General features: G+C 43.2%; 1 protein-coding gene across 2 annotated transcripts in view; it reads right to left on the bottom strand.

The window, feature by feature from the left end:
* IGF1R (insulin like growth factor 1 receptor) overlaps window positions 1-13,590 on the bottom strand; it is a 194,480-nt gene extending 180,890 nt beyond the window's left edge. Inside the window, exon 1 of one of the 2 annotated variants that reach the window (XM_074836931.1) lies at window positions 11,847-13,590. In XM_074836931.1, coding sequence (XP_074693032.1) covers window positions 11,847-11,940 — 94 coding nt within the window. In that variant the 5' untranslated portion in view covers window positions 11,941-13,590. The remainder of the gene's footprint in view (window positions 1-11,846) is intronic. The other variant, XM_074836929.1, reaches the window with a different exon arrangement.
* Between the last annotated feature and the right edge of the window lie 12,308 nt (window positions 13,591-25,898).

The raw sequence follows: 25,898 nt of genomic DNA, 5'->3' as shown, positions 1-25,898 counted from the left end.
GTTTCCCCCTAATCAAACAGAATTCACATCACTTCATCTTACCAGGTCTGGGGGAAGCTGCGAGGGTGTTAACGATGAACTCGAGACATGAGACACTATGAGCAGTGACAGTCATCCTGAGGTCAGCACAGTATTTTGATACCGCAGTAAACAAGGCCTGTGGCCATACATGCAACAAACAAGAAACACTAAAGAGCTGCACACTTCTGTGAGCGGTTGCTCCTGGAGAATGAGGAGAAGTCCTATGGAACGAACAGACAGCATCACAGCACATCCTCACAGGGAGGCCAAACCATGCTCAAACAACCTCAACTTTTGTTTCATTCTAACTGCATGTGACACCAGGTAATCTCAACAGTCGCCTGTGAAGATCTGGTGTTTATTTTTAGTGTAATGTACTATCTCCTTATGAGCCAGCTGATTCCAACACCCCCATCCTCATACTTCTGCTGCTTCAAACGCCTGACAATGCACAGCTTCCCAGCGAAAGTGCCATCACCTGGATGACAAAGTCACTTGAGCATCTGATGTCAAGTCAGTGTTCTAAAAACCAAGCCCCTTAACCACCCCTCAAGGATAGCATTTCTGTATTTTACAAATGGGGAGGGAAATACAAACACCCGGAGGAGGAATACAATTTCTTCCCAACCCTTGCATACTGTCAGCTTCTGAAGCACGAGATGTGATCACTCCCTATTTTAGCATGCATGACTACCAATGTTGTTGCTCACAAAAATTATCTGTCCCTTTTTAAAATCCAGTTACAGTATTTACCTTCAGGCTTTTCTACCCAACTAGTGGATGGATAGAGGTGAATGCATTGATAAGAACATCTTGCTAAGCTTTATTTGCTGTTCATAAAAAAAAACAAAGAGACCCTTGCTCTCAGTTTATACTTGTCAAATCAGTGCTTAAACAAAACCAAATCTGGAAAGAAAAACAAATGTGAACACAACTGTGTGGCATTACGATACAACATCCGATTCCCACATTCCAATTCTCTCACTCTCAAACACTGCAATGTATTGCAGACAAATTTAAAAATAAAGTCACTGATATCAACTACAAAAACATCACGAAAATCCTCAGACAATGCTGGCTTAGCCAGTGGAATGTGTAATTCTTGTCTTCACACTATCACTTTCTTTCATGAAAAATACTAGAAATATCATTTTGCCAGGTTAACCAACTCTGACTTCAATCTTGCTGACATTTCTTAAGTGTAGCTGAATAATTCCATTCATATGCTAATTGTACAATAAACCGTGAGTAGCAGCACTTGCAGAGACTCCCTCACAGAAATGAGCATTTACTCTGCCCAAGTCTAATCAGCAGTGACGTATCTGAAATGAAACAAGGCCCAAAAGGTACAGCCCCAACAATTTACAGAAGGCATATTTTCAGCCTTGGTGCTGTTTTTTAATTTTACTTTATGGGGTATTCTTAAATATTAAAGAGATGAAAGAATTGAGAACTGAGATTGCATCTGTTGCCATCACAATTTAACCACAGTCCATGTATTTATACAGTGGAATCTCCAAAATAACACTGCATCTGTTAAGATGACAGTGTTTTTCCATGGGCTGTGCTGTGTTATAGCGGAGTTACTCCAAAGCTATTGCTTTTGAAGTGCTGATTGCGATCCACCCCAAATTCTTTTTGTAATCTTCCTCAAATGTGTTGAATTGTAAAGCTGTTGTTTCTCAGTATGGCTTGGGAACAACAAAACCCTAATACATCTCATCAGTGGGCATTTGGCACTAAAGCCTTACAGCTAATGCAACATGTTTCTTTAAACAATGAACTACCGAGAGATACACAAAACACAAACCATGTAAAAACAGATGTCCTTTTCACACATGTTTCTGCTGAAGTCCAGAACCACTGCCACATACACACACACTCAAATGCATTTCTCTCTCTGTGCCTTATTTCTGTAGGATAACAACTGAACCAACTTGAAAGGACCTTTGTTCATTCACTGGTAACACTGGCCACATTTTAGAACCACAACCCAGCGAAGCATATGTAAGCTTGAATTTTAAAAGGGACTCTCATAACCTAATTTAAGTATTAAATACATATTACATCCCCCTTGTTGAGACACAGTATCAACGAAAATATTTGTCCACGTAGTCAGCCTACTCCAATACGACAAAAATACAAACATTTTATTAGCGCACAAACAAAGGAAACAAACATACAACCAAAACCTCCAGTCACTCCCAGACAGGACCCAGGCAGGCTCAAGTCACAGTCTCAAACCAAGCCAAGTCTCAAGTTTGGAACAACAAACGTGCTTTTCTTAAACCCCATTTTTGCTCTTTTGTACAGTAACAACTGCATAGACTCAACCTCCATCGTGGGTGTAGCCACTGGAAGAGCTGCAAGGGAATATAAGCATAACTTATTAAAACAAAATCTCCGTACCCAAGGTGCATGAGCAACAGGACTAACAGACCCTTCGACTTTTGGCATCCTTCTCCACACACAAATGGTCATACATCTTACTGGTTTGCAACTTTCCTTCTGCCAGTCTTAGTACCTCTCAGGTCCAATGACGAGGAACAAAGTACACACAATAACAGTATCTTACACACATCTCTTAACACAGCTGGATGTTCATTCCCTCCGTACTTCGCAGGAGATGTGGCATTTGCAAGGGACCAATAAAATGTACATCCATCTCAAAAAAACAAAACACCACAAAACTTTAGCCACAATGAACTGCAAGATAATGTTAACTGCAATCAATACAGAACCACAAGCTGCTTCCACCTGCTGGGGATACAGAACCATTGGAGAGAAGCAGCAGCTAAAAATCCCATCATGGCAGCCAGGCACCATGGCAATTCCAGTGGGATCCCCACTCCAGCCCAGTGGGTCTGTGAACTCTTAACAGTTTGTGCCATCGTCATGTTAAGTGTCTCTCAGCACTGGTTCTCAGTTAAAAGAAAAGTAGAACCACCTGAAAACTTAATGAGAACAATCCACACCATTTAACTCCATTGGTATTTTGGAGAACAAACCAAATCCCCAGTGGGATACATGAAATTTGACTGAAGATGACAACACTAACAATTTAACTACACATCAGAAGCCCCAGGAGAAAATAACAATAACACAGCAATGAAAGTAATTTCTGCCCTGGCAAAAAGCACAGGGGATAGGACAAACAAGGTATTTCCATTGCAATATCAACTCTAACACTACAGCCAAATGTTACTCTTAATACCAGCTGAGCAGTGCAGGCACGTGTGTGTTCCAACAGTGCAGCGCCAGTGCCTTCACTTCTTCTGCCAGGTATCTGCAATGTGCTTTTAAGCCTTTCAAGGTACATACCACTCTCACATGGAGGGACCCAAGGGGATGTGACAAGAGCAGCAGAGAAGCTAAACATACTATTTGTAGAAGGACAAAATGTGGAGACGACTCTAAACTGAAGGCAATGCAGATAATGAGGAAACCACTCCAAGACTTTTCTCCAAAATGCTGTACCCATTTGATTAAGACTTAAGATTTGAATTATCAATCTCTGTTAAGACCTTCCACTTTCAAAAAAACTTCTGATTATTTTGAGGGCTACTCCATCACAGCATTTTAGGGTTTCTTCTACACCATAAACCATTTTGGGAACTTGCTTCTCAAATATAATGTCTATAAAATCAGAAAAAACAGTACTGTGTCCATTTCTATTTGGGGAAACTAGTTTTGCACCCAAGATATCTGGGATTCTCCTTCCCTACCAGTAACCGTTCCCAAACACAACAGATCAGCTCTTGCGAAGTTCTCCTGTGCATACGTATCAGGAAGACTTCTCAAGCTGAGTACCACGATCCATAAGCAAACCAGATATAGTATCCCACTAAGTATAATGGAGACCCTCCTAGCACCTTGCTAAAACACCTCTTACAAAACCACAGCAATGCTACCAAAAAAAAAGTAAATAAAAAACTATGATGCTATCCTAACCTTACCAAACACACAGCTACTGGCAGACCCTTTCAACTGCTGTGCTTACAGAAGTTTCATACCAGAAATACTTTCCACGTTTCAGCAGAAATGTGTATATAACTAAATACAAAGTGAGCACCTTAGACCTCCCTGCCACTTCATCTCATCTGTCTTGCATAAGAACTGCCACTATAACACAGTTTGAAGATAATCATGTGCTCCATACTTGAGAATCACACATTCAGCTGCAGCTACCTACTGTATTCCAGTAGTAACAAATGGAAGAGAAACTTCAAAGAGCACATTATCCCAGCTCTAATTTATGCATGCTCCCTCTTACCATCAAGCCATTTATTTTAAACCTGTCAGATATACTTGTAATGTAGCATCATGAATAATTTAAAAAGTAATCTGTATAAACCAAGTTTATAAACTTAACAGCAGGTACAGTACCTTTCATTCAAGCAGACTGCTCTCTGATAAAGTACAAGGGATCTTTGACTACTTCAGCATGTATTCATTTCATGCATTCTGAACTTCAAAAAATTCTTTCCTGCCTCCAATCAAACCCTCCACTTGTATAAGTAGCTGACTTAAATGAGTAGTGTACTAATTTGTGAATTCTTCATACTGAAGGAGAAAAACTATCAAGATTCTAGAAACAATCATTAAAAATGACCCACCACCCATTCAACAGCAGGAAAAAACCCACACATTTAAAGTTTGCCTCAAGCATTAAGAAGTCTAATATTCTCTCCATTCGCCTGATGTTGTCACATTCTGCCACTGCTCCCTTCCACAGGGAGAAGGGGTGTTCAGCAAAAAACTCCAAAAAAAGCCCACCTGTTAAGAGAAAGTGTTTTGATCAGAGTTGATGCTCACACTTCCAAGTAAACAGAGCTATCTTTACAGCATGTAATGGCACCAATAAGAGGTTTGCAGATAACACTCGCCCTGACTGGTCACAGAGCTGTTTCAGGAACATGTGCCTCACTGGCAACACACAGCAAATGGAACTCATTAGGTCACTGGACTTGCCCAAAACACACATCTTCACAAACTAAGTATTTACAAAAGCAGGACACACACCTATTTTATGAACTATTACAGTAAAGCATACATGTGCAGTTGACCAATTTCCTCCTTAAAAAGTTTCTTATTTGTGTAATGTACACTTTTTCTTAAGTCAACAGCATAGCACGAAGTTCTTAAAGCACAATCTGGTCAGCACTTCTCTTCAATGACAATCTTAATGTGCATTATTGCTTCAAGTTATTATTAAAATGACTGTGTTGCTACAAAAGCATACATTTGCTGTTCTACCAAAATATTTACTAAGTGGATTCGTTCTTCTAGAGGAATAATCTTAGTACTTTATTGGGGTGTAAGGTGCCTTATCACTGAGTAGGTCAAAGACAGCAGTCTCCTTGAAAAACTATCAGGGGAGTCACTGAAACTTATAGATGCTTATTTCTGCTCATATCATCAAATTTACCAAGAAAGAAACAGGGTAGTAGGAAATTGAGATGTTTGGATATTCCAAAATTACTAAATAAAATTATATGACATTAAAGCTTACAAGTCATGCAAATCAATCTGTAAATAAAGAAATAACAATTTTGCTTTTCAGCACATTTTAAATAACCTGGTGCCGCTTCTTGAGGATCTCAACATTGAAGTAGTTAATTGATGTCTTGAAAGATATCCTAAGGGAACTGCTCATATTTAGCATTTGCAAAGGTTAAAAAGAAAAACTTTCACTGATAAATTAAAGTTAAACCTTCACAATACACCACCATGCTAACACCAGTTTTGTGAGAATGCATCTCCTTAATTAATGAATAAATCAAACTATTATCGAACTTATTCAGCAGAAACAACCAGTCCTGCCTAAAGGAATTAGAGCCTATTTTTGAGTTTGAAACTGGGTACAGCTCTGTCTGCAGAGCACAGAAATATATAAATGAACACTGTATGTTGCTAATCGTTTGCTGGTCCTCAAAGTTTGACCCAGACAGTTCTGGACACAAAAAAGACAAATATAGTACTACAGAAATCAGTCCAGATTGTACCTGTCATGACTTGGCTAAGAGGGAAAATAACAACCCAAAAAACCCCACACAGGACAGGCTGACTAACAACCACAAATGTGTCTTCATCAACTACTGTTTGTTGAACTCTGCTTTTGTACAATAAAAAAAAATTTGAAACTATTCTTTTTAAAGTGGCTTTCATAAATCATAAAAACTAATCCAACTAACCTACACAAAAGAGCTGTCTATACAATTTAGTGATAGAAAAATTATACATGTCAAATATATCAAAATACTAAAACAGTATTTCTACCTTTCAAACACATCATTGCATTCCTGAAGTCTTTCTGAACACAGAACTCTTAAAAGCAGCATGTTCCATTACCACCTAAGCCCAGAAACCTTAAAAGCTCAACTGTGTCAGAAAGATCTGAAATAAACTGAAACTACAAATCTGCAACAACTTTAATTATGAGACTCTCGAGACAATTACTCAAACTGCAGCTTTTTTTAAAATTTAGCATACACAATAGTTTTCAATAATAAACTGCAGTTTATCCATTCCTATGTGCGCACTCACACATATAAATAAAAAACAGCTGCTACTTGATAACACCACAAAGCATTTCCAAATGCGAAAGCTTTACACTAAAATCCAAATAAAGTATTTAATTTCATAAACCAAAGCTTAAAGAACTTTTTCAGAAAGTTGCCATTGCTTCTCAGTCATTGCCTTTTCAAGAAAGTAAAATAATGCTCATGAAGTTTATTAATTTAACTACAGATAATCTAAACAGTCTAATTTTTTTAAAAAATAATTTAATTCAGCACATTTTGTAAGTTATGAACTTTAGGACCATTACAGATGATGAGCTAGGTAAGTAGTTTTCTGTGTGGGATCATAAAGTTAACATCCACTGTGAGAAAAACAGGTTTCCTGCATATATTATTTCCTCTCTCTCTCAAAGTTCAGGACCATAAACAAACTTCTCTACAATGAAGTTTGCAGTAGCTCACAATTCACACAGATGGAACATACATACAATATAATTAATCATTTAACAGAACTGCCTCTTCTGGTCTCAGAGAATTAGTAGGTCCAGTGATCACTGGTAAAATCTACCTCAGCAAAAAAAAAAAAAAATTACTGGGGAAGAAAAAAGCTTCAGTTAAACATCAATTGAAATTGTCCTTTAAAGCTAACAGTTTCAGCCCAGAAATGTATTTATGTATTTTAATTCTAGATGTTAGATACTTAAAAAAAATTCTCCTCACTGAAGACATTCTCCTCCAAGATTTTCTTACTAAGTGCCAGTTTAGCAGAAAATTAAACAGGATTTGAATCAACTTTTCCCAAGGTAACATATACTGATAGAAATTAATTATTTACCAATGAAGACAGCTTCAAAAATCATCACATGGAAATTCCTCAACAGTAGATTTTGCGTGTATATTTCAAGATTAAAACAATTTCAGTGTCACGGGAGCTGTGCTTTAACTATACTCTAGAATTAGTTTGAAGGAACAACTGGTCAGGGAAAAGCTGACATAAAAACTAACATAACAGTTTATCAAATCTGAGCAATTTCCCTACTAAACCCAATAAATCATGCCTTCTGTAGTACTGAATTTAAACTAATTGATCTGTCTTCTCACTCTCTGTAGCCCCTTCCTTTCCTCACTTCTCACAACATACTTAAGAACTAAGTTAAAGTTCCTTCACTTTACACAGAGTATTTCTCTCTCAAAAGTTGGTTCAGCACTGAAACTTCTAACATACATCTTCTTTCCACACCCATTCCTCTGCCTTCTCACATTCTCAACACATTTTGCCTGATATTAGCTAAGTCACTACCATTTCCTAACCCTTTCAGTTTCTGAGTCATGCAAGCCTTTGCTCCAGTTCTGGTATGGAAATGCTTTGAAAGTACAATCTAACACAACCAAAAAAGTCAAAGTACTGCCGGGCTCACTGCTCCTTCCCATGGACTCCAATCACCATCACTCCCTGAACACTTTCCTCCTCTCCTCTTTCTGGTGAACCCGGCTGACACCAATTCCTTAAATGCTCTGGCATTTTCTATTCACAACCTCAATTACAGGAGGAATTATCCAACTCCAGTAACAACCTTCACTAACCACTAGGCGTATATGGCAACGCTGATGCGAAAGCTGGGTGTGTGTAACACTGACACTCGGGAGGTCATGAGGGTTTTTACTAAGCAACCTGGGAGAGAGATTAAACACACAGCATGAGCTACTGTTTATTAACACCAGAAACACAAAATATAACCTGGATAGACAAACAAAAGCTCAGAGCTAACATGAACAGATCCATCAAGATATCCATCAGTCTGAAGTATTATCAAACCTAAAACCACTATTTTTATTCTAAATGTTTAACTCATTCCCTTCTAGACATTCCCTTTGTAAACTTACACGAGGGTGAAAATCAAAACCCCATCAAGCTCAAGGTAGAAAACACTCTGTTTACGCTTCATCTTAAACCCACCCCAAGGATGAAAGAGTCTCCAGCAGTTGTAGCTTTATACATCAAATGCAGTTACACCAGCACATACTTCATCATAATCAAGGGTCTTTTTATTTTTGTGCTGTTCTAAAGAAAATCTTAGGAAATTCTCAGAATTTTTTTATGACTGTTTTTCAATCAGAAGCTTTCCACTGAAGCTACCTGCATTTTAAAGAGGTTTCTGTCATATAACCACAAACAGATTTTAGATAATTTAGCATTAAAGGGATGGGTCTCTCCCCTCCAGTTGTAACTCCTTTGTATTCCTATTTAGGAATGCCTTGCTTGTTTGACCGAAAATGGAAGTGCCTTTTAGCTACGACACAGTATATATGAAAAACAAATAAAAATTAAGATTAATCTTCCTTCCACTATTGTGGGGAGAGAGAAGAATATGAAGAGATGCAAAACATCTGCTCTGGAGATCATTTTTCCCCCTAACAGCAAAATTCTTTCAGCAATAACTCATGAAAACAAAGGCTATTAAACTGTAAACTACAAAGACGATCGATTAGAGACAGTATTCAGCTAAGACAAGTTTTTCAGCATATCTTCCCATATTTAAATGCTTAGATCTTCTTCAGAAGAAGATATTTCATTTGGGAGGTTCTTAATTGGGTCATTTTAGCTAAGTGGAAACCGCAAACACTTCAGAGGACTGGAACCTAAAACCCTAACATACTGTTCCTGTGTTATTTTATTGCCAGAGCTGGGCGAGCATTTTTATTTGAAGGTGTTCTGTACCAGGTAAGACAAGAAAAAAAAATTGTAAGCGTGTATCCTAGCCGTTTAAGGACACACCAGATCTCCTCCTCCTCTCCTGCTCTGTTTCTCCACACTATTCGATCCTGTGTAAGCCCTTCCCTGAAGAAGGGCACTGGGGTTTTGTTTTTAAACTCAAGAGATTAATCCTTCCTCTTGAAAACAGCTCTAGCCAAAAAGTTCAACTCGTGGAAGTAAGACTGCGGCTCTCCAGCCCTAGCTGGCCCTGCCACTACAGCGCAAAAGCCTACGTTGGGCCTTAATTTGCAAGGAGTTAATTGGCATTCACTGGCTAATGAAACACAGTATTACTCAAGACGCATTACTGACTCCATCTATGTGCTTCTTACTTTTCTTTTTTAGTTAGCCTGATTGTCAGTGCATCCAAAGAACGTGCCTTCCTTTTTAACCTGGAACTACTACTTTTAGAGAAGCCTGTCTAGCTCCTAAATTCTTTCCCTTTAGGTTTAAAATGGAGAAAATTGATCTCTCCGTTCCTTCTCTCCAACAACGCGTATCCTTTTGAAAGCGAGAGGCACACAGCAACAGCTCAAGGAGTATGTTGAAAAACACACAGCGGAAGAAATTAAAGCAACAAGATGCAGTACGGAAACATCCCTGTTTCTGCAAACGCCGAAGGAGAGAGAGCAGTTTTTAAAATGGTTGGGCTCCAAGGCACATTTACCATCTCCCTGTCTACAGAAATACCCCAGAAAACAAGGGAAGGCTAATTTCATGCAAGAGGTCCTCAATCCAGCCTGAGTCCGACATACCAGAAGAAAACTGATCAGCACCGGGATTAATACGGTGATGATTGCAGTCTAATCAATGGCAGCGCCAGCCATCCCTGCCCCCTTTATTTCCCCCTGCGCCCGAAGGGGGCGGGCACTGCAACAGAATCACAGGTTTGAAACGCACAAAAACAAAGTCGGGGCTTTTGCAACTCCCAAGCAAGCCAGACAGACAGACACGAAACGGCAGGAGGGATCCCGGCAGCTCGGGGCGCTGGGGACCCGGCTGCTGGCAGCGCGGTCACGCACAATGAACCACGTTTTTCTCGGTGCAGCACTGGCACACACGGAGGAAGCACAGTGCTAAATCAGCTGCACAAACCTTCATGCTAGATGCAACAACAGCTGCTTGAAAAACAAAAATCACCTTTAAGATTATAGCCCATCCCGCCATCAAACGTTTCCGTTTATGCACGAACGTAAAGTATCGACCGAGAAATTAATTTTTTTAAAAAAACAACAACAGCAGACTGTGACCTTTAGATTGCGGGATGCCACCGTAATTCTGCACCCCGAGCAGAGCGAGTGAAATCCTTCCTCGGCAGTAAAGCGGCAATAAAAGGCAAGGCGCTTATTTCCAGGAATTCTTCACTCACTATGGCAGGTTATTGCATACAGCCTCTAAATATTGACAAAGATCAAGCTCTTGCCATGCGGGGAAAGCAAGCACAGTTCTTCCCAGCCTGCAAGTGTTTACTACGCAGCTCGCAGCCCTGGCTGCAGAGGTCTAGACACCGCGCCGGGCTCGGGAGGGGGGGGCAGGAGTAGTACGCGGGTCAGGTGGGGGAAACACAAAGAAGGGGACGGATGGGCATCGCGACCCCCTCCTCCGGCTTGGGGTCTGCGGCTCTGCCCACCCCGTGTGTAAAAGCAGCCAGCCACCGCCGGCGAAGGAAGGGATGGGGAGGGAGACGTGCAGCCCCGGGTCGTTAAACGTGCCCGAGGAGCAGACGCGTAACAGGAGGAAAACACGCAGATCCCCGCGGGCAGGGGCGAAATCCGCTCACCGCGGCGGGAAACGGCGCGCGCCGCGGGAGCCCCTCACACACACCCAACACACACACCCAGCGAGCCCCTCTCATACCCGCCGGGAACCCTCCCCACACACCACACACACACACACAGGGAGCCCCCACACACACCCAACACACAGGGAGCCCCTCACATACCCTCCGGGAGCCCCTCAACACACAGACACACAGGGAGCCCCTCACACACACACCCCCCACACACACGGAGCTCCTCACCCACACCCCCCCACACACAGAGGGAGCCCCTCACACACACACCCCCCACACACACCCCCCCCACACACAGAGGGAGTCCCCCACACACCCCACACACACACACCCCGGGAGCCCCTCTCACACATGCACACCCCCACACACACAGGGAGCCCCTCACACACATGCACACCCACACACACACAGGGAGCCCCTCACACACAACACCTCCACACACACAACAGCCCCCACACAGGGAGCCCCTCACACACAACACCTCCACACACACAACAGCCCCCACACACACAACACTCCCCACACACATAGCGGGAGCCCCTCACACTCAACAGCACACACACTCCCCCTCAGCCCCTCACACACATACACCCCCCCAACCCACAGGGAGCCCCTCACCGACCCCCTCACACCCCCAAATCCACACAAGCAGCTGACGCCCTCACACCCCCTCACACACACACACCCCGGGGTCCCTCACACGCCCGGGGGCCCCTCGCCGACCCCCCCCCCCCCAGCCGACACGCACCATACTCACTTTCCCCATTTGTTGGCCACAGACAAAGTGCGGCGAAGACGAGCAGAAACCCCCAGACGACGGCGAGGGACCCTCCTCCAGCGCCAGACTTCATTCCTCTTTTTTTAATTGGACAAAATCCCCCTTTCCGAAAACAAAACAAAAAAAAGTCCAAAACTGTTCGCTTTCTTTTCTCTCCCCGTCCTCTAAAAACAACGGAGGCAAAAGGCGGACGAGAAGCGGGGCAGGATAAATAAATCCACGTTGCCTCAAGAAATGAAAAAAACAAGACCCTTCGGACTGGCAAACCGGAGGGTTTTTGAGGTCCCTGGGTGTTGATCTTCCGGAGCAACCACACCAAAAATACACAGATATTCAAGATGTATTAACGGCAACAACAACAAGGCATGAAAGCCCCGGGGCGACGCTGTCTCTGGGGCGGCGGGGCGGGCTCCGGGGCGGCGGGGCGGGGGGCGCCGCCGTCTCTCCTCAGCGCTGGCTGCAGTGGTACATCGTGCACAGGAGTCGCAAACATGAGGCACATCGGGGCTGGCAGTCTGCATCTTCAACCTCCATTTTCAAACACCGCACACAGAGGCGGCGCGCAGACACACACAGAGACACAAAAACTGGGAGGGCTGCGAGGGGGGGGGGGGGGGAAGTGGGGGGGTGCGACCCAGACAATCTTATTACAAAACAACAACAGCTTCTCCGTCCCTCCGCGGGGGGACGGGGCTGCCCTGGCGGGATCCCCCCGGCTCCTCTCCCCGCTCAGCGAAGGGGGGGGGGGGGGGGGGAATAAAACACCCCACGCACAACCACCACCCACAACAACAACAACAACACAAGTCCGGCTGGCTGCAGAGGCTCGAAATGCGGAATTTGGAACGAAAATGAATTAAAAAGGCTTCCCCCCTACTCCTCCTCTTCCTCTCCTCGGCGCCACTGCCACAAGCTCCTTCTCAAAAAAAAAAAAAAAAAAAAAAAAAAAAAAAGAAAAATCCAGGACACACACACAAAGCAGCAGCAGGGCGAGCGGAGCAGCTCAGCACCCCGCCTCCTCCCCCCGCAGCTCTCCTCCTCGCATCCCTCCGAGCCGCCTTGCCATCGCGCCGGGGGCGGGGGGGGAGGGGGGGGGGGGGAAGGACGACGACAACAACAACAACAACAACAAAAACCACCCAGCGAATTTGTAAATCCTTTTCCTTTTTTTTTTTTCTTTTTTTTTTTTTTCCCCTCTCCCTCCTCCTCTGGGTGTGCGCGCGCTGCAAACCTTCCCCTCGCGCTGCCCAGCCCAAGAAAGGGGGAGGGGGAGCCGGGAAGAGGTGTGTGTGTGTGTGTGTGTGTGTGTGTGTGTGTGTAAGCCGGGGGGGCGGCGGGGGGACGAGGAAGGCGATCCGGTTTGCTGAAGGTCAAAGCCCAGGAGCTTGTTGCGAAGGGTCTGTAGTTCCTCCGGGGAGGGAAGGGGGGCGGGGGGGGAAGGGTCTGCTGCTCCTCCCAATTAATTCGCCGCCGCGCTTGCAGCGGGGTTTGCAGCGCTCTGCTGCCGCGTCTCCCCCCCTTATCCTTCTCCTCCTCCGCGCTGGCTCCCTGTGCACGACGGAGAGTGAACGCTGGTAAACAAGAGCCTCGCCGCCGCTCCGCCGCGCCAGCCGCCGCCGCTGCTGCTTCTCCTCTCTGCGGCCGCACGGGGACGGGGCTCGCGCCCGCCCTCTCTCTCTCCCGCGCGCGCACGCGCCCTCTCTCGCACGGAGAGGCGCGCGCTCCCCCCCCACCCCTCCCTCCCCTCCCCCCCCCCTTCCTCCTCCTCCTCCTCCTCGTCCTCCTCCTCCTCCTCGTCCTCCTCTCCGCCGCGGGCTCCCCTCGCCCAGGCGGCGGCGGCGGCGCGCGCGGAGGCGGCGGGGCGCGAGGCAAAAGCCGGAGCGGGGCGGCTGCAGCAGCAGCGGCGAGGGGCTTGCGGCTGGGCCGGGCTCAACTGGGCCGAGCCGAGCTAGGCCGGGCCCGCCGCGCCTGCTTCGGCCTCTTGCTCCGGCGTCCGCGTTAACGGGGGAAGGGGAAAAGGAGGCGGCGACGGAGCCCTGATGGCTGCGCCGAGCATCGGAAGGAGAGCGCGGCGGGAGAGCCAACGAGCGACCCCCTGCTGGTGGAAACACCTCTGCGTGCTTCAGAAATTAAAAAAAAGATATAAAAAGGAAGGGACCGAGTTAGGAGGAAAGAGAAACACACCGCTTTGATTTTCACACGGTCTGTTTATTCATTTACCGCGTTTAAGGGCAGTTGCTGCCCTGAGCTGAACACCGGAGAGCGCAGCCCAAGGGCTGAGCCTGAGGTGCGCCACTCTTTGGGGCGCAGCCCAGGCAAGAGCAAGCAAAAGGGGTGCCCACGCTTGGCTCACCTCAGGGAGCAAACAAGGGCAGAACGTGTCCCCTTCCATACTCGCATCTTCAGCGAATACTTCAGTATTGCCTGTTCCATGCACGTTTCTCCACTGTTTGCTAGTCTATAATGACATTGTACGCCCAGGCCCCAAATGGGGAGAGATGGGATTAGTTGAAGCAGAAAAGGTTTGGGCTTTTCGGAATCGGAAAACGTGGGCCGTGTTCCCACTGTTTCACCAAAGCTCGTAGTAGCCATGCTGCACGGCATATGGATGTCCTGAGTAATCACAGATTTGTTGCAGTACTTTGGCATTGGGAGATATCAAAATGATGCTGAAGTATAAGAAAGGCATCTGTGAGCATTAGCTATATTCTAGCTTTTAAAAAAGCGCTACATTAAGAAGTATGCAAATGTCACATTATTAATGCAAATGTCAAAATTAAGTTTTTACATTTAAACCTAAATTCATCTTGAACATCTTGTATTACAACAGCCTTCAGTTATGTTACTACATCATTTTCCTCAACCTTATACATGTTTTTCTTCATGTAGTTTGTCCAACCATTTTCACACCATTTGCCTTGTCAGAATGGTCCAGTATTATATAGCTGCACGTTAGTTCTCATACCCCTTAGGAAGGATGAAAAGGCTTTATTCTGCATCACAGAAGTTAGGGGGAAAGTCATCACTGAATACAACAGGGGCAGAATTGCCACACATGCACACCTATTCGGGAGTGTGTCAATAATTCAGTAGTAATAAGTCAAAACATGGGTGTTTGCCCCTTTGGGTGGTAACACAACCTTCTCGAGATTCAGCGGAGGACAATCAGGCATTTACGTATGAAACTGTCCTGGACTGCCCTGCCTGTGTCTACCATAGACTTTATCAAACGCACGCAGGCTTTCCAGGCTTCAGTTAAATTGGACCAGAAGGATCTTCATGTCCAGTAAATTTTTACTGTTGCTCTGTACAGCTGTGCCTAATACTAGTGTCGGATACTGAGCAGAACAAGTGTCCTTTCTGTGTGTATTATGGCATTGATGCAGCATAAATTGTAACGTGTTATTTACAAATTAATGTATTGTTGTGTAAAGACAGAGCTGAAGTGGGAACTGGGCGTCTATCATTTATCATTCTGCTGCCATAAAGAACTTTTATTATTGTAAAAATAGCCTTTCTTTCATTACTTTGACGAATAGGGTACGTCATGGACAAGCACGTTGTACTGGATGCCGTACAAGCAGAGAACAAAAAGATGCGCTGTGCCCCCAAATTGCTTACAGCCTCATATAAACACAGTCCTGTAGGTGGTGTAACATAGTTTGTTTCTGGAATCTATCAGATTCTTTCAAAAGGAAAAAAAATTATAATAACAGCACAGTGTTGAACTGGAGGCATTCTCATTGCTCTCCATCCTCCCAAGCTGCCAGTGTGAAATTTGTAATCTGAAATTATTTGGCTGGATTGTGCCAGGACCTTTTGTGCTATGGAGGTACATGGGAAGAAGCCCTCTTGCTGGGAATGCTGAGATGCCCGTAGCTCTGTACTCTTAAGAGGTTAAGAGGAGAGCTGTGCCCAGTGCATTCACCTTTCCTTACCCTTCCACGCGTTCGGCAGCTTTCAGTGCCAGCCATGCACATACACACGCTCAGCTTCAGTACACACTTTTAATCAGATTCCGCTCCTGTATGTTAGCATCTTTCTCAAAGAGTCGTCTTGTTATTTTCAGTGGAAATATTTGTCAGGATTTTTCAGCATGTACAACCATAGCGTGGTTTTACCTTTGACTATGAAAACCTCAAGCAAACTGTACTACATGCACCACGTGCAAAACTAAAGAGTTATAATTTGGACAAATTAATTTTCATGGTAACGTGCAAAGGTGCTTCATGGTGAAATCTGTTTCCTTATCAATACTGTGTGCCTCTGTCTTTATCTATAGACCTGAGCAAAGGATGTTGATATGAGTGGTGAGAAGTTTTTATTTAGTGGGAACCCAGATCTGGCATTCTATTCCAGGCTGAACAATACTAAGATCCTAAAAGCAGCTTGAATAGCTTAAGCCTTTCTTTGGATTGAGAAGTGATTAAAAATGTTTTGTTGGAACTTTATCACAAGACAGCAAGACTGACTGGATATAAAAATACCCAGCCCGAAAGGGAAACATTTCAGCAAAGGGATTAAATCAGGTGGTCAAAATGCAAAATTCCTATGGTTCATAGTCTCCCCAAGTCCTTCTGAATACATTAAGGATGTGTTAGGGGAAGGCTTCCCAAGTTGTGGCCATTTGCAATCTTTGCTGAGATTGGGTGAAATCATCCCTCCAGTTTTTCCTAACCTGTTTATTTTGTCAGTCATTCTCCCAACTTAAACCACATTTCCCTTTTTCTGACTGCTGCATCTTGCCCAACAGCTCAGCCATAAACTGTAGCAGTCACTGGTCTTTAGTTATTGCCTAGCAATTCACTGGGGTCCCAATCCTTGGCAATGTCTCCTACATGAGGCCACCAATAATAAATAAAACATTTTGAAAATAAGGTAAGCACTGTTCAGTGTATCTAGATTTGTGCAAAGTTTTCCCCTCCTTTCTTTTTGCACATAAAGTCTAAACTATAATTTTCATTAGTGTAAGAAATCATTTTGTCATGAGTCAATCTTCCCTGATGGTAGAAAATTACTTTCTTTGCTGTTAAGTTGATTCTACAATCATTCCTCCTCTCCATTTGCACTGGGCTTCATGCCTCCCATTTTTCCACTGATGGTTTATGGTCCTTGAGATAGACAGATGGACAGAAGCACATGAATACACACACACACATTTTACCCTCTGGAGTGTGATGCCGAATGCCACCAGCATACCTGTGTCCTGTTTAAAATGCCGCTTAAGTGGAAAATTCAGGAAGTGTGGCAGTAGGGATGAAACAACGCGGTTAAAACAGCCACTGACCCTGGTCTCTCAAAACATATATCTGCCCAAGGCAAATATCCTAATACTCAGCCATATTTTAATTTTAACAGCAGCCTTACCGCTGCTTTCTGGGGCCACCACTGGGGAGAAAAGAGGCCTCACTATTTTCCCTGCCTCAGTGCTCATTCTCCGCATAGGCTTGACTAGACTTTATTTTGGCTTCTGCAATGCTTTCAGGGCAGACTGACCTCTTTACCAGACGCTAGCTTGTCATAACCTTTAAGCATCTGAACATTTTGTGTTACCGACGTAAGGGAGTAGTTGAAATTTATTCTCCTGCCTTCTCCAACCGTGTCAGCTCCTCAGGACGAAGGTCAGCCGTCACAGAGCATTGCCTGTGTCTGCTTGAGGTGCTGCTTCTTTGAAGGTCTCTGCAGCTCCTTGCACGGCCTTTGCCACGCTCCCAGCAGCAGAGAGCACCCACCATAGCCACCTCCTCTTCTCCAGGGGCTCCTAATGTCGCCAGCTCACCTTGTTCAGGCTCCATTTCAGGCTGAACGCTTTTGTTGTATGTGGGTGTGAGTAGGTAAGTGTTCTGGGTAGGAATTATGTCTGAGCGAGTGATCTTTTACACAACTTGAATGAGTGTGATTTGTACACCTGAACGACATGTACAAATACTTGGACATTACTCCTTTTCCTCCAAAATCCCCACTTATAAACTGCATTTCATAGGCTCATAACAAACCCTTCAATGCTAGGCAAAATGTGGGTTGCCCATTTTTACCACGTTTGCCACTTTTTGCTCTACTGTGAATTGCATCACATACCAATGACCTTCACCGGCTCCTGACTGCAGGAAAATGCTCAGTCTCCTCTTGGCAAGGGGACAGGAGCACAGCACACACTCGGATCGACTCTGGGTGGGCAGGTTGCCGCTAGCTCCTCTGCAGTGGTCAAGGTGTCTGTAGAGCCTCTCCATCCACCAGCTGTCTTTTCTTTCCCAGATCTGCAATGTTGGGCAGGATTTGGGTAGAAGTAACCATCTCACTGTAACAGCAAGAAGGCTGAGCAGAATCCCTGCAGCTGCAGGAGAACAACCTCTTAAGACAAATGGAGGAAAAAAAAAGATTGGACATGTTTTATGTGTGCAAGACTTAAATACCAGAGTACTAATCAGATAGACCCAAATGAAGTACACTTCTTTGGCTCTGAGTGATTTCTAATTCTCCTGGCCCTAATACTACTGTATTAAACAGTGGCTGAAGATTGGTCCCTTCTGGAGCAAATAAAAAGCAGAAGGGAAGAAAGAGTATTGTTTATTACTTCTTTCCCATACACATCCCTCCTTCAAACGAAGAAGTATGCAGTTACATGGACGATTTAGGGGCAGCAGCTGAGCAGGAATAACTATAAAATTCATGTTTTAATAACAACAACAATAATAAGCACACAACAGCATTTATAACCCTAGTTACAGGCCTGAGATATCATATCCATAGCAACTGCAGCAAGCGGTGAATGCCATATATTTAGAGTTCCCGTGCACCTGCCTAAAATAGCCACCGATAAATTATGCTGATGTTTGTGCCTTTTTGACAGCATTTTAAAAGGCTGTCGATGCACTCTACAATTGCGCCCAGCCTTCGTGACGTGGCACAGCAACGGCAATTTCACTTCCCTACCAAACCTCCGCGGTCTCATGTTTGTCTCCACTTTCGTGTTTCTGAACGTGACAAATTAGTCAAAAAAGACACCTCGAAGGTGAGTGTGGCGGCGCGAGTGAGCGATAGGTGCAGGGGAACAGCTGCCGCTTGCTTCCAGCGTCTGTCGGCTTCCCCACTCCGGCACCGCGGCTGTCAAAACGTGCCTACCGTTAATGTATTGAATTAATAAACTGTTGCAAGTAATTAGGGCTCTATTCTGCTCCTGTTGCAGACGGTGGCAATGTGATCATGCTGTATATTAATGGCATGTGCGTAAATAGTTTACAAAGAGTTAATGAATGACTGAGAGGTGTTTGAATACATGGCTAGTCAGTTGTGGAGATTGTTACAGAGTCCAACAGGTCAATCGCGTGCTTGTAACCATGGCTTATAAGCATCTACCAGACCATCTGTTGATGTGCTTATTACATTTTATAACACAAACTCCTGATGTCTGCAACGTGCTTGTAACAGCTATTAATCTTGTATTATTAACTCTTTCAAAGCAACACATATTTTAACTTTAATATGTAATATTACCAGCAAGAATTCCACCGACCTAACTGGGAGAGGGATCAGACTTTTACCCCATGTAGTGGGCAGAAAGGATCTGTCCCTACTATATTATATGATTTTTACATTGAGCACTTTGGGTTTTCACCTCTTAAACTTTGGATGTATATGAATCCTATTGAACATAAACCAGGCCCATCTGGGTGCCCTCTGGGTTGACATGATGCTGAGAGGGGCGTGCTGCAATCCTATCAATACCTGGAAGAAACTTGCTGCATTTTCCAATTGAATAGTAGCAGCCATCCACAGATCTTGAAATGAGTTTATAGGCAATTAAATGTCACAGTTCATTCGTAAGGAGGATAATTATTGCTACTGGGAAGAAAGAAACACAGATGCAGATTGATACTAGTCACTTTAAGCTCACCCCTTTTACTTGCAATAGAATTAAAAGGGCCACAAATGCTTCTAGGTTTTTTTGGTTTTGTGTTTTTTTAAATCTCAGGTATATGATAATTTATTTAAAATAGATTTCAAAATAAACTTCTTGTTTCTCTCTGTATTTGCAGTAGACTCCAGATGGAGCTGAATTTATGAAAATTAAGATTATTTGTTCTAGTCTGGCAGAACATATAAATGAAACACAAAATAAAGTCAATAGTGGGTTAAATTATGGACTGTAGGTATTAATTTATACCAACTCTTTGATAGAGTTCTATACAGAATAAAAAGATCTAAACATTACACGTGCATGATATGTACAAGAATGTATGTTTTCATTTATTCGTGTTTCCATCAGTTCAATGACATGCTAGCATCAAAACTCCCTCAAACTTAATGAAATCCAAACTATCTTACATTTGCAAGAAGAAAGAAAACTATTTATGGAAAAGCACAGCCTTAAAACTCATAAGTTGGATCTCCAGCCTAAAAAGCAAAAAATTGTTTCCAAAAATTGTTGAAGAAAAAAAAAAACTGACTCCTTGGTTGAAATAGGATTTCTGAGTTCCTATAAAGTCCAGGATTGGGCCAGGTGTTTTTTTGAAAGAGATCAAATTATCATCAGATTTTAGGGTAAATTAATGTACAACTGCAAATGGCTGCATATACATTTAAATTATATTGAAAATGTTTTAAAGCAGTTGGAACATATTTCCAGGTGGTTTGGGAATGTGTAAATATTAGCACATTCTGAAGGTTGGTTTTAAAAGGCCCTTCATACTTGACAGGTCTTGACACCAATTTTCCCCTAATTTACTCTGTGTGTGTCTGTGTGTGTGTGCGTGTTAGTGTACTGTATGACCACCGCATATTTTTAAAATGGATGACTCACATAGGTTCAGTGGCAGCAGAAGGATTCTTGGTCTAGAGATGGAGGACGTGGAAAGAAGGTTGTTAATCATAAGCAGCTCGGAAAAGAAATATCTAAACAGTCTTTTCCAGGGCATGCCAAATACAAGAAATCACAATATTCCTTTGAACGGCAGCTTTCCATCAGCACCTGGGTACTCACTGCCTTTACCCCCTTCCTCTGTCCTTGCTCTTTATACCACATATTGGTGTTCAGAGTGGGCACAATGCACATGCTATGACGTGAATATGTCCTTCTCAATACGTTGTTTAGAAAACTACTGCATTTAAACAAGTGAGTTGAATGTATAGAAGGCTCTTGTTTTGTGTATTAATGAAATGAACTTGAACCAGAAATACCAACTTCAAATATTTCCAAACTTTAGGTCAAATCAGAATATAGGATATGGAACTAGTGCTGGTTTTGTTTAAAATTTAAAAAGAATTAAAACTGTCTTCTTTTTTTTTTTTTTTTTATGTGAGGGTCCAAGATTATTTCTTGTATTGCAGTCTTAATTTTCTCTTTCTGTACTTCCACTACCTACAGACAACTTGCCAAGAACACATGTGCTATGTGAGGAGACTGATTCCATAATACAGAAATTACTCAAAAAATGGACTTTGAGTCTCAGTTGTTTAAATCTCAGTTACCAGCCAATTATAGCCCCAACAGAGACAAACTGTCTCCTTTAAATAATGCTTTTGTTAACTCCTCTGTATTCAGCGCCACGTGGATACATTCAAGCTACTGCTTTTTTCTGGATGGACTCCTCTAGCCCTGTCTGTACTTTTATTCTGCCCCTGGAGACAGTCACAGCTAAAATTCGGTCCAAATTGGGAAGATGTAGTGTAGCAGCTCTTGAGACCAGCCATCAAATAGCTTGTATATGTATACTATACCTTCTTTAGTGACTTAGAACCACTATTCCTGCAAGTTAACAAATAGCTGTGATAATTAAAATATTTATCTAAATAATTTGGACAAACCAATCAAAGCATTTCCCCTCGTATCTCTCCCAGCCACACACTCCCCATTTTATTCTCTCAGAGCATTTCTGAAACTGGTATCCATGCAAATTAACTGGGGGAACACTGAGAATTTGTCCTTCAGCATCGTGTGAGCTTCTGGATTTGTTTTGTGCGAGAGAGTTGTCATTTGCCTGGAAGTTCCCATAGTGAATTTATTGGTCTTCTGACGTTCCTGGCGCCAGGTCTGCATTCCCATAAAACAAGCCAGAAGAAACTTTGGAAACAGAACCTTTATAGTATCCACATATTGAGCCATATTCAACTCCAAAGTCAGCAGGTGCAACTCCCATTGATTTCAGTGGGAATTCTGTCTGCTTACGCTGGAGCTGAACTTAGTCCATAGTATCTGGGCATCTTTCCCAAAAACTCTCTTCACTGAATGCAGGGAATGAACCAAAGCTTAATACACTTCTCTGCTGTCCCTAGGAAAGGAATCAGTCTGTCTTTTCAAGAGATTGTAGGGAAAAAAAATACCTGCTATTCTTGCAAAGCTGCTTTTGCTATTGTACCCCAGTGTGAATATCTGAAATGTTCTCATGAACTCACACTTCCCCCTGTTTAAAGATTGTCTGTCCAAGATCTTTTTTTTTTTTTTTTTTGAGACTTAAAAGGAATAATTCATTTAGTCTCTTTTTTTTCATGGCACAGTATTTGTTATGCAATGATTTTTAAACATCACTGAAAAAACTTCTAATGCAAGTAATTTAAGAAGTAATCTCGCCTGAAAAAGGAATGTGATTTTGTCTGAAAAAATGCTCTTTCTGCTTAGTCATCTTACTGAGAAAAATGCCCAGTTGCATTAGATAATTTTGTACTTAAATCCCTGAGAGGGAAAGGAAAACTCTCAGGTACATTTTTAAGACCCTCACTCTTTAGGATGTGTTGTTGAAACTGAACATATGCTTAAGTGCATTCTTAAATAAGACACTTTTGAATGAGGTCTTACATAACTGCATCTTCGTACCAGAGGATTTGCATTTTGTAGTATTTGCTACAGTAAGCATAGAAAAATTAAAATAGCATTATAATCTCCAGGCAAAATTACATGTGGGCTAAGGCACGAGATTCCAATTCGTTGGCAAAATCCGTGAGAGCAGATTTTTCAGGGGGATGTCCATCATTGTAGGGGTCTTATCAGAGAAGGCCGTTCTCACAAGAGTTTGGCATAGATTAGTTTACGTAAATTCAAGATGAACTGCCGAATGAGGTAGGACGATGTCTGGCTACTTTCTCCACCTACTCAATCCAGATAGAAATAACTGAGACAAGGCCATGTTGTTACCTGCTCAAGTCGAGTTCTCAAAATGTTCCTCCAAATCATTTAGTTGTACCATGTTCACTGTCAAATACGCCTTTGAAAAATCCTCTCTTAAGCTTCTAGTTGACGTAAGTCTGCCTGCGTACATTTATGAAATGTTATTTTCACTTTTCAACACACAACATCGCAGGAATTTTGCTGAGGAGGAAGCAGGGGCAGTTCCAACAAAGAGCCATCCTGGTGAGAAAGCAAGCTGCAGGGCAGGAGTGCCGGGGACATTCGAGTTATTTTCTCCCTTTCTTTCTTTCTAGGTAGTGGCTTTTCCTTTGCTCCATTCCAAATACTCATAGTAACAACTGTTACTCAGGAATCAAACAAAACCATGCCATAATTGTGGGATCTTTTAAATTGTTCTTAATCCAGATTATTGTCTTTTGTAGGTGGACTCCTCAGAGAAGATTTCTGATGTAATATATCAGCTCTACAGTCTCAAGGATCAAGAAAAAGTGCACAGAAGATGCACCCCTGTCCAGTGTGTTGAGGGGAAACCATGGCAGAGGACTGATTGCCTTGAGCAGGAGAGAGGATTTCTACAAAACACCTTCCTACGAGGAACCAGATGGGAGGACTGTGTCATTCAGCAGTGCCACTCAGTACATCATGCACCTTAAATATACCATTCAAGTGATTAAATATATGAAAGAACTATCAACTTCTTAGACAAAGCCAGAAGAACCGTGAATACAATACCCAGGAAAAAAAGTCATAAGTTTCCTGAGTCAGAAGATGGAGCAGGCAGTGCTAAAAGATGTGGTCCATAAAGGAGCCTTTTTCTCTTCAAAAGTTTTCTGTTGGTGCTCCTAAACACCATTCTGCATCAGTTCAAGCCAAAGATTTTCCTCACTCAAAATATTCGTGCAGAGCCTGGCATGGGGAAAAAAAGTATCCTATAAATCACTGTGAGAGGCATCTTCTGGTTTTACCAGGTCTGAAGTACCTCAAGAAGAGGCTTTGAAGAATATTAGCTTTCCAGAGGGTGTCATTGCTCCTAAAGAGCAAGAACAGTGGACCTGTATAGTCACTTTTTTCCCTGGATCCCATGCATTAATCCTGGCAGTTAAACATTGAAGCCTCCTGGCTTCCCCACATGTGTCCCCACGGGGCACAGCACGAGCCACTCTGGCTGTAGTGATGATACAGTAGTTTTATCACATGTACTGTAATATTGTCCCTTGTAAAGCGTAACACTCTCGAGTAGGCATAGTAAACTGAAGACAATCAAGATCTTAAAGGGTAATATGTTTTTATGTGTTTAGCAGCTCATGGCACTATATAACTTCAGAGCCCAAATGCTGCTGTGGCCTCTCCAAACCACACTATTAATATCATATAATGAACAGTGCTGCTACTCTTGAATTCTGGCACACCAGAGAGTGATTTCCAGCACTTCTAGTCCCTAGTAAAAATGTTATCCTCTCTACTGTGTATGTGCTTGGCTTATGTTGGGCAATGCTGCTCGGGATTGCAGTTCTGTCACTGTGACTGAAAGAGAGTTTTTCCACACTGACACTGGTGTAACCAAAGATGGGAATTTGGCTTTTTGCTGCCTAGGGGTTGCCTATATTGCAGTAGAACTTTTCAACTACAGAATAAGTTTTGTTTGCTCATGGGGCCCCTTCAAGATTTTTTCCTCTAAGAACTGTCTCTCCTCCCCACTTTAACCCTAAGTCAGGACACAAAGCATCTTCAGCATTGCACAGCATGACCTGACATGTCCCCGCAGTGTGAGCAAGTCTTTGGACATTGCACCCAACCTCCCAGACAGAATCAATATTTTTGACAATGTCTTTCCCTTTTGCCCCAATAAGAGCACTTCTGGAAGTCAGCTTGTCCACGTTCACGCAGGGGATAATCGGGAAAAGATTGGAGCTGTATTGCAGTGGAGCCAACAGCCCTTTCCCCACTGAATGCAGACGTGGCTGATGCTCCTCTCAGCTCTGGCATTCAGCACTTCTGCAGCCTCTGGATTTTTGTGACTGTCCAGAGAACAGAACATGACTCCATCTTCCCATCTGCTCCTGAGAATAGCTGGAAATTAAGGTTAAAAACTGCCTTGCCTTTGGGCTTTACTTTCCTTTGCCTCTCTGTAGGAGTCACAGGAGCATCATGCCTAGGGCAGCCTTCTGGCACTACACAAGCCTTAGCAGCTGATCATGGGTTTGTGTGCCCTGAAATCTTTTCTGAGATTCCACATGAAGATGCCTGTAGAAGGACTCACACACACACACCCAAAAAAACCCAAACAAAACCACCCCACCAGAAAACTAACACCCAAACTGCCCCAAAAAAACTGCTGGAGAAGGTTTTTGAGATCACTATTGGAGGGAAGGACCAAGCTCAGCTTGAATTACTCATGCAGTTTTATAGGATGCTACTCTACTTATGAAAAGTGGGTTTGAAATTATTCTTTTTTGGAAGGACAGCTGAGCAAGAAGCAACATCGTGACTGCAATGCATCCCTTATTTGCCATCAGTAAGAGGTAGGAGAATTGTAGTGGAAAACAACAATAGCAGTGTTTGTACAATGCATTGCCACTTCAGAAGATTTGGTTTCTGGTAATAAACTGTCGCATACACAAGGCTAACACAAATTAAGTCTGTGATACACCAAATATCATCATGTTTTTCAAATTGAGAGCATCTTGCTCAGAAAATCTTTCATTTTGGATTCCCAATGCCTTGAAACAACCACAGAAAACATGTCCCAGCACCTGGGCAATGAACATAGGACAGAATGGAATAGTAAAGAACAGCTTTTTTCACCCATTAGTGGTATTTTGCTCCTTCCCACAGTAATTGGAATTCAGGTGATGTTAATGTTCCCATTCTTATGTTAAAATTAATAGTAGACTGCTGGTATTTCAGTT

This window comes from Strix aluco, chromosome 12 (assembly GCF_031877795.1).
Source record: "Strix aluco isolate bStrAlu1 chromosome 12, bStrAlu1.hap1, whole genome shotgun sequence".
NCBI classification, from domain to species: domain Eukaryota; kingdom Metazoa; phylum Chordata; class Aves; order Strigiformes; family Strigidae; genus Strix; species Strix aluco.
The sequence above is the reverse complement of the archived record's forward strand: the minus strand, read 5'-3'. Positions and strand labels throughout refer to the sequence as shown.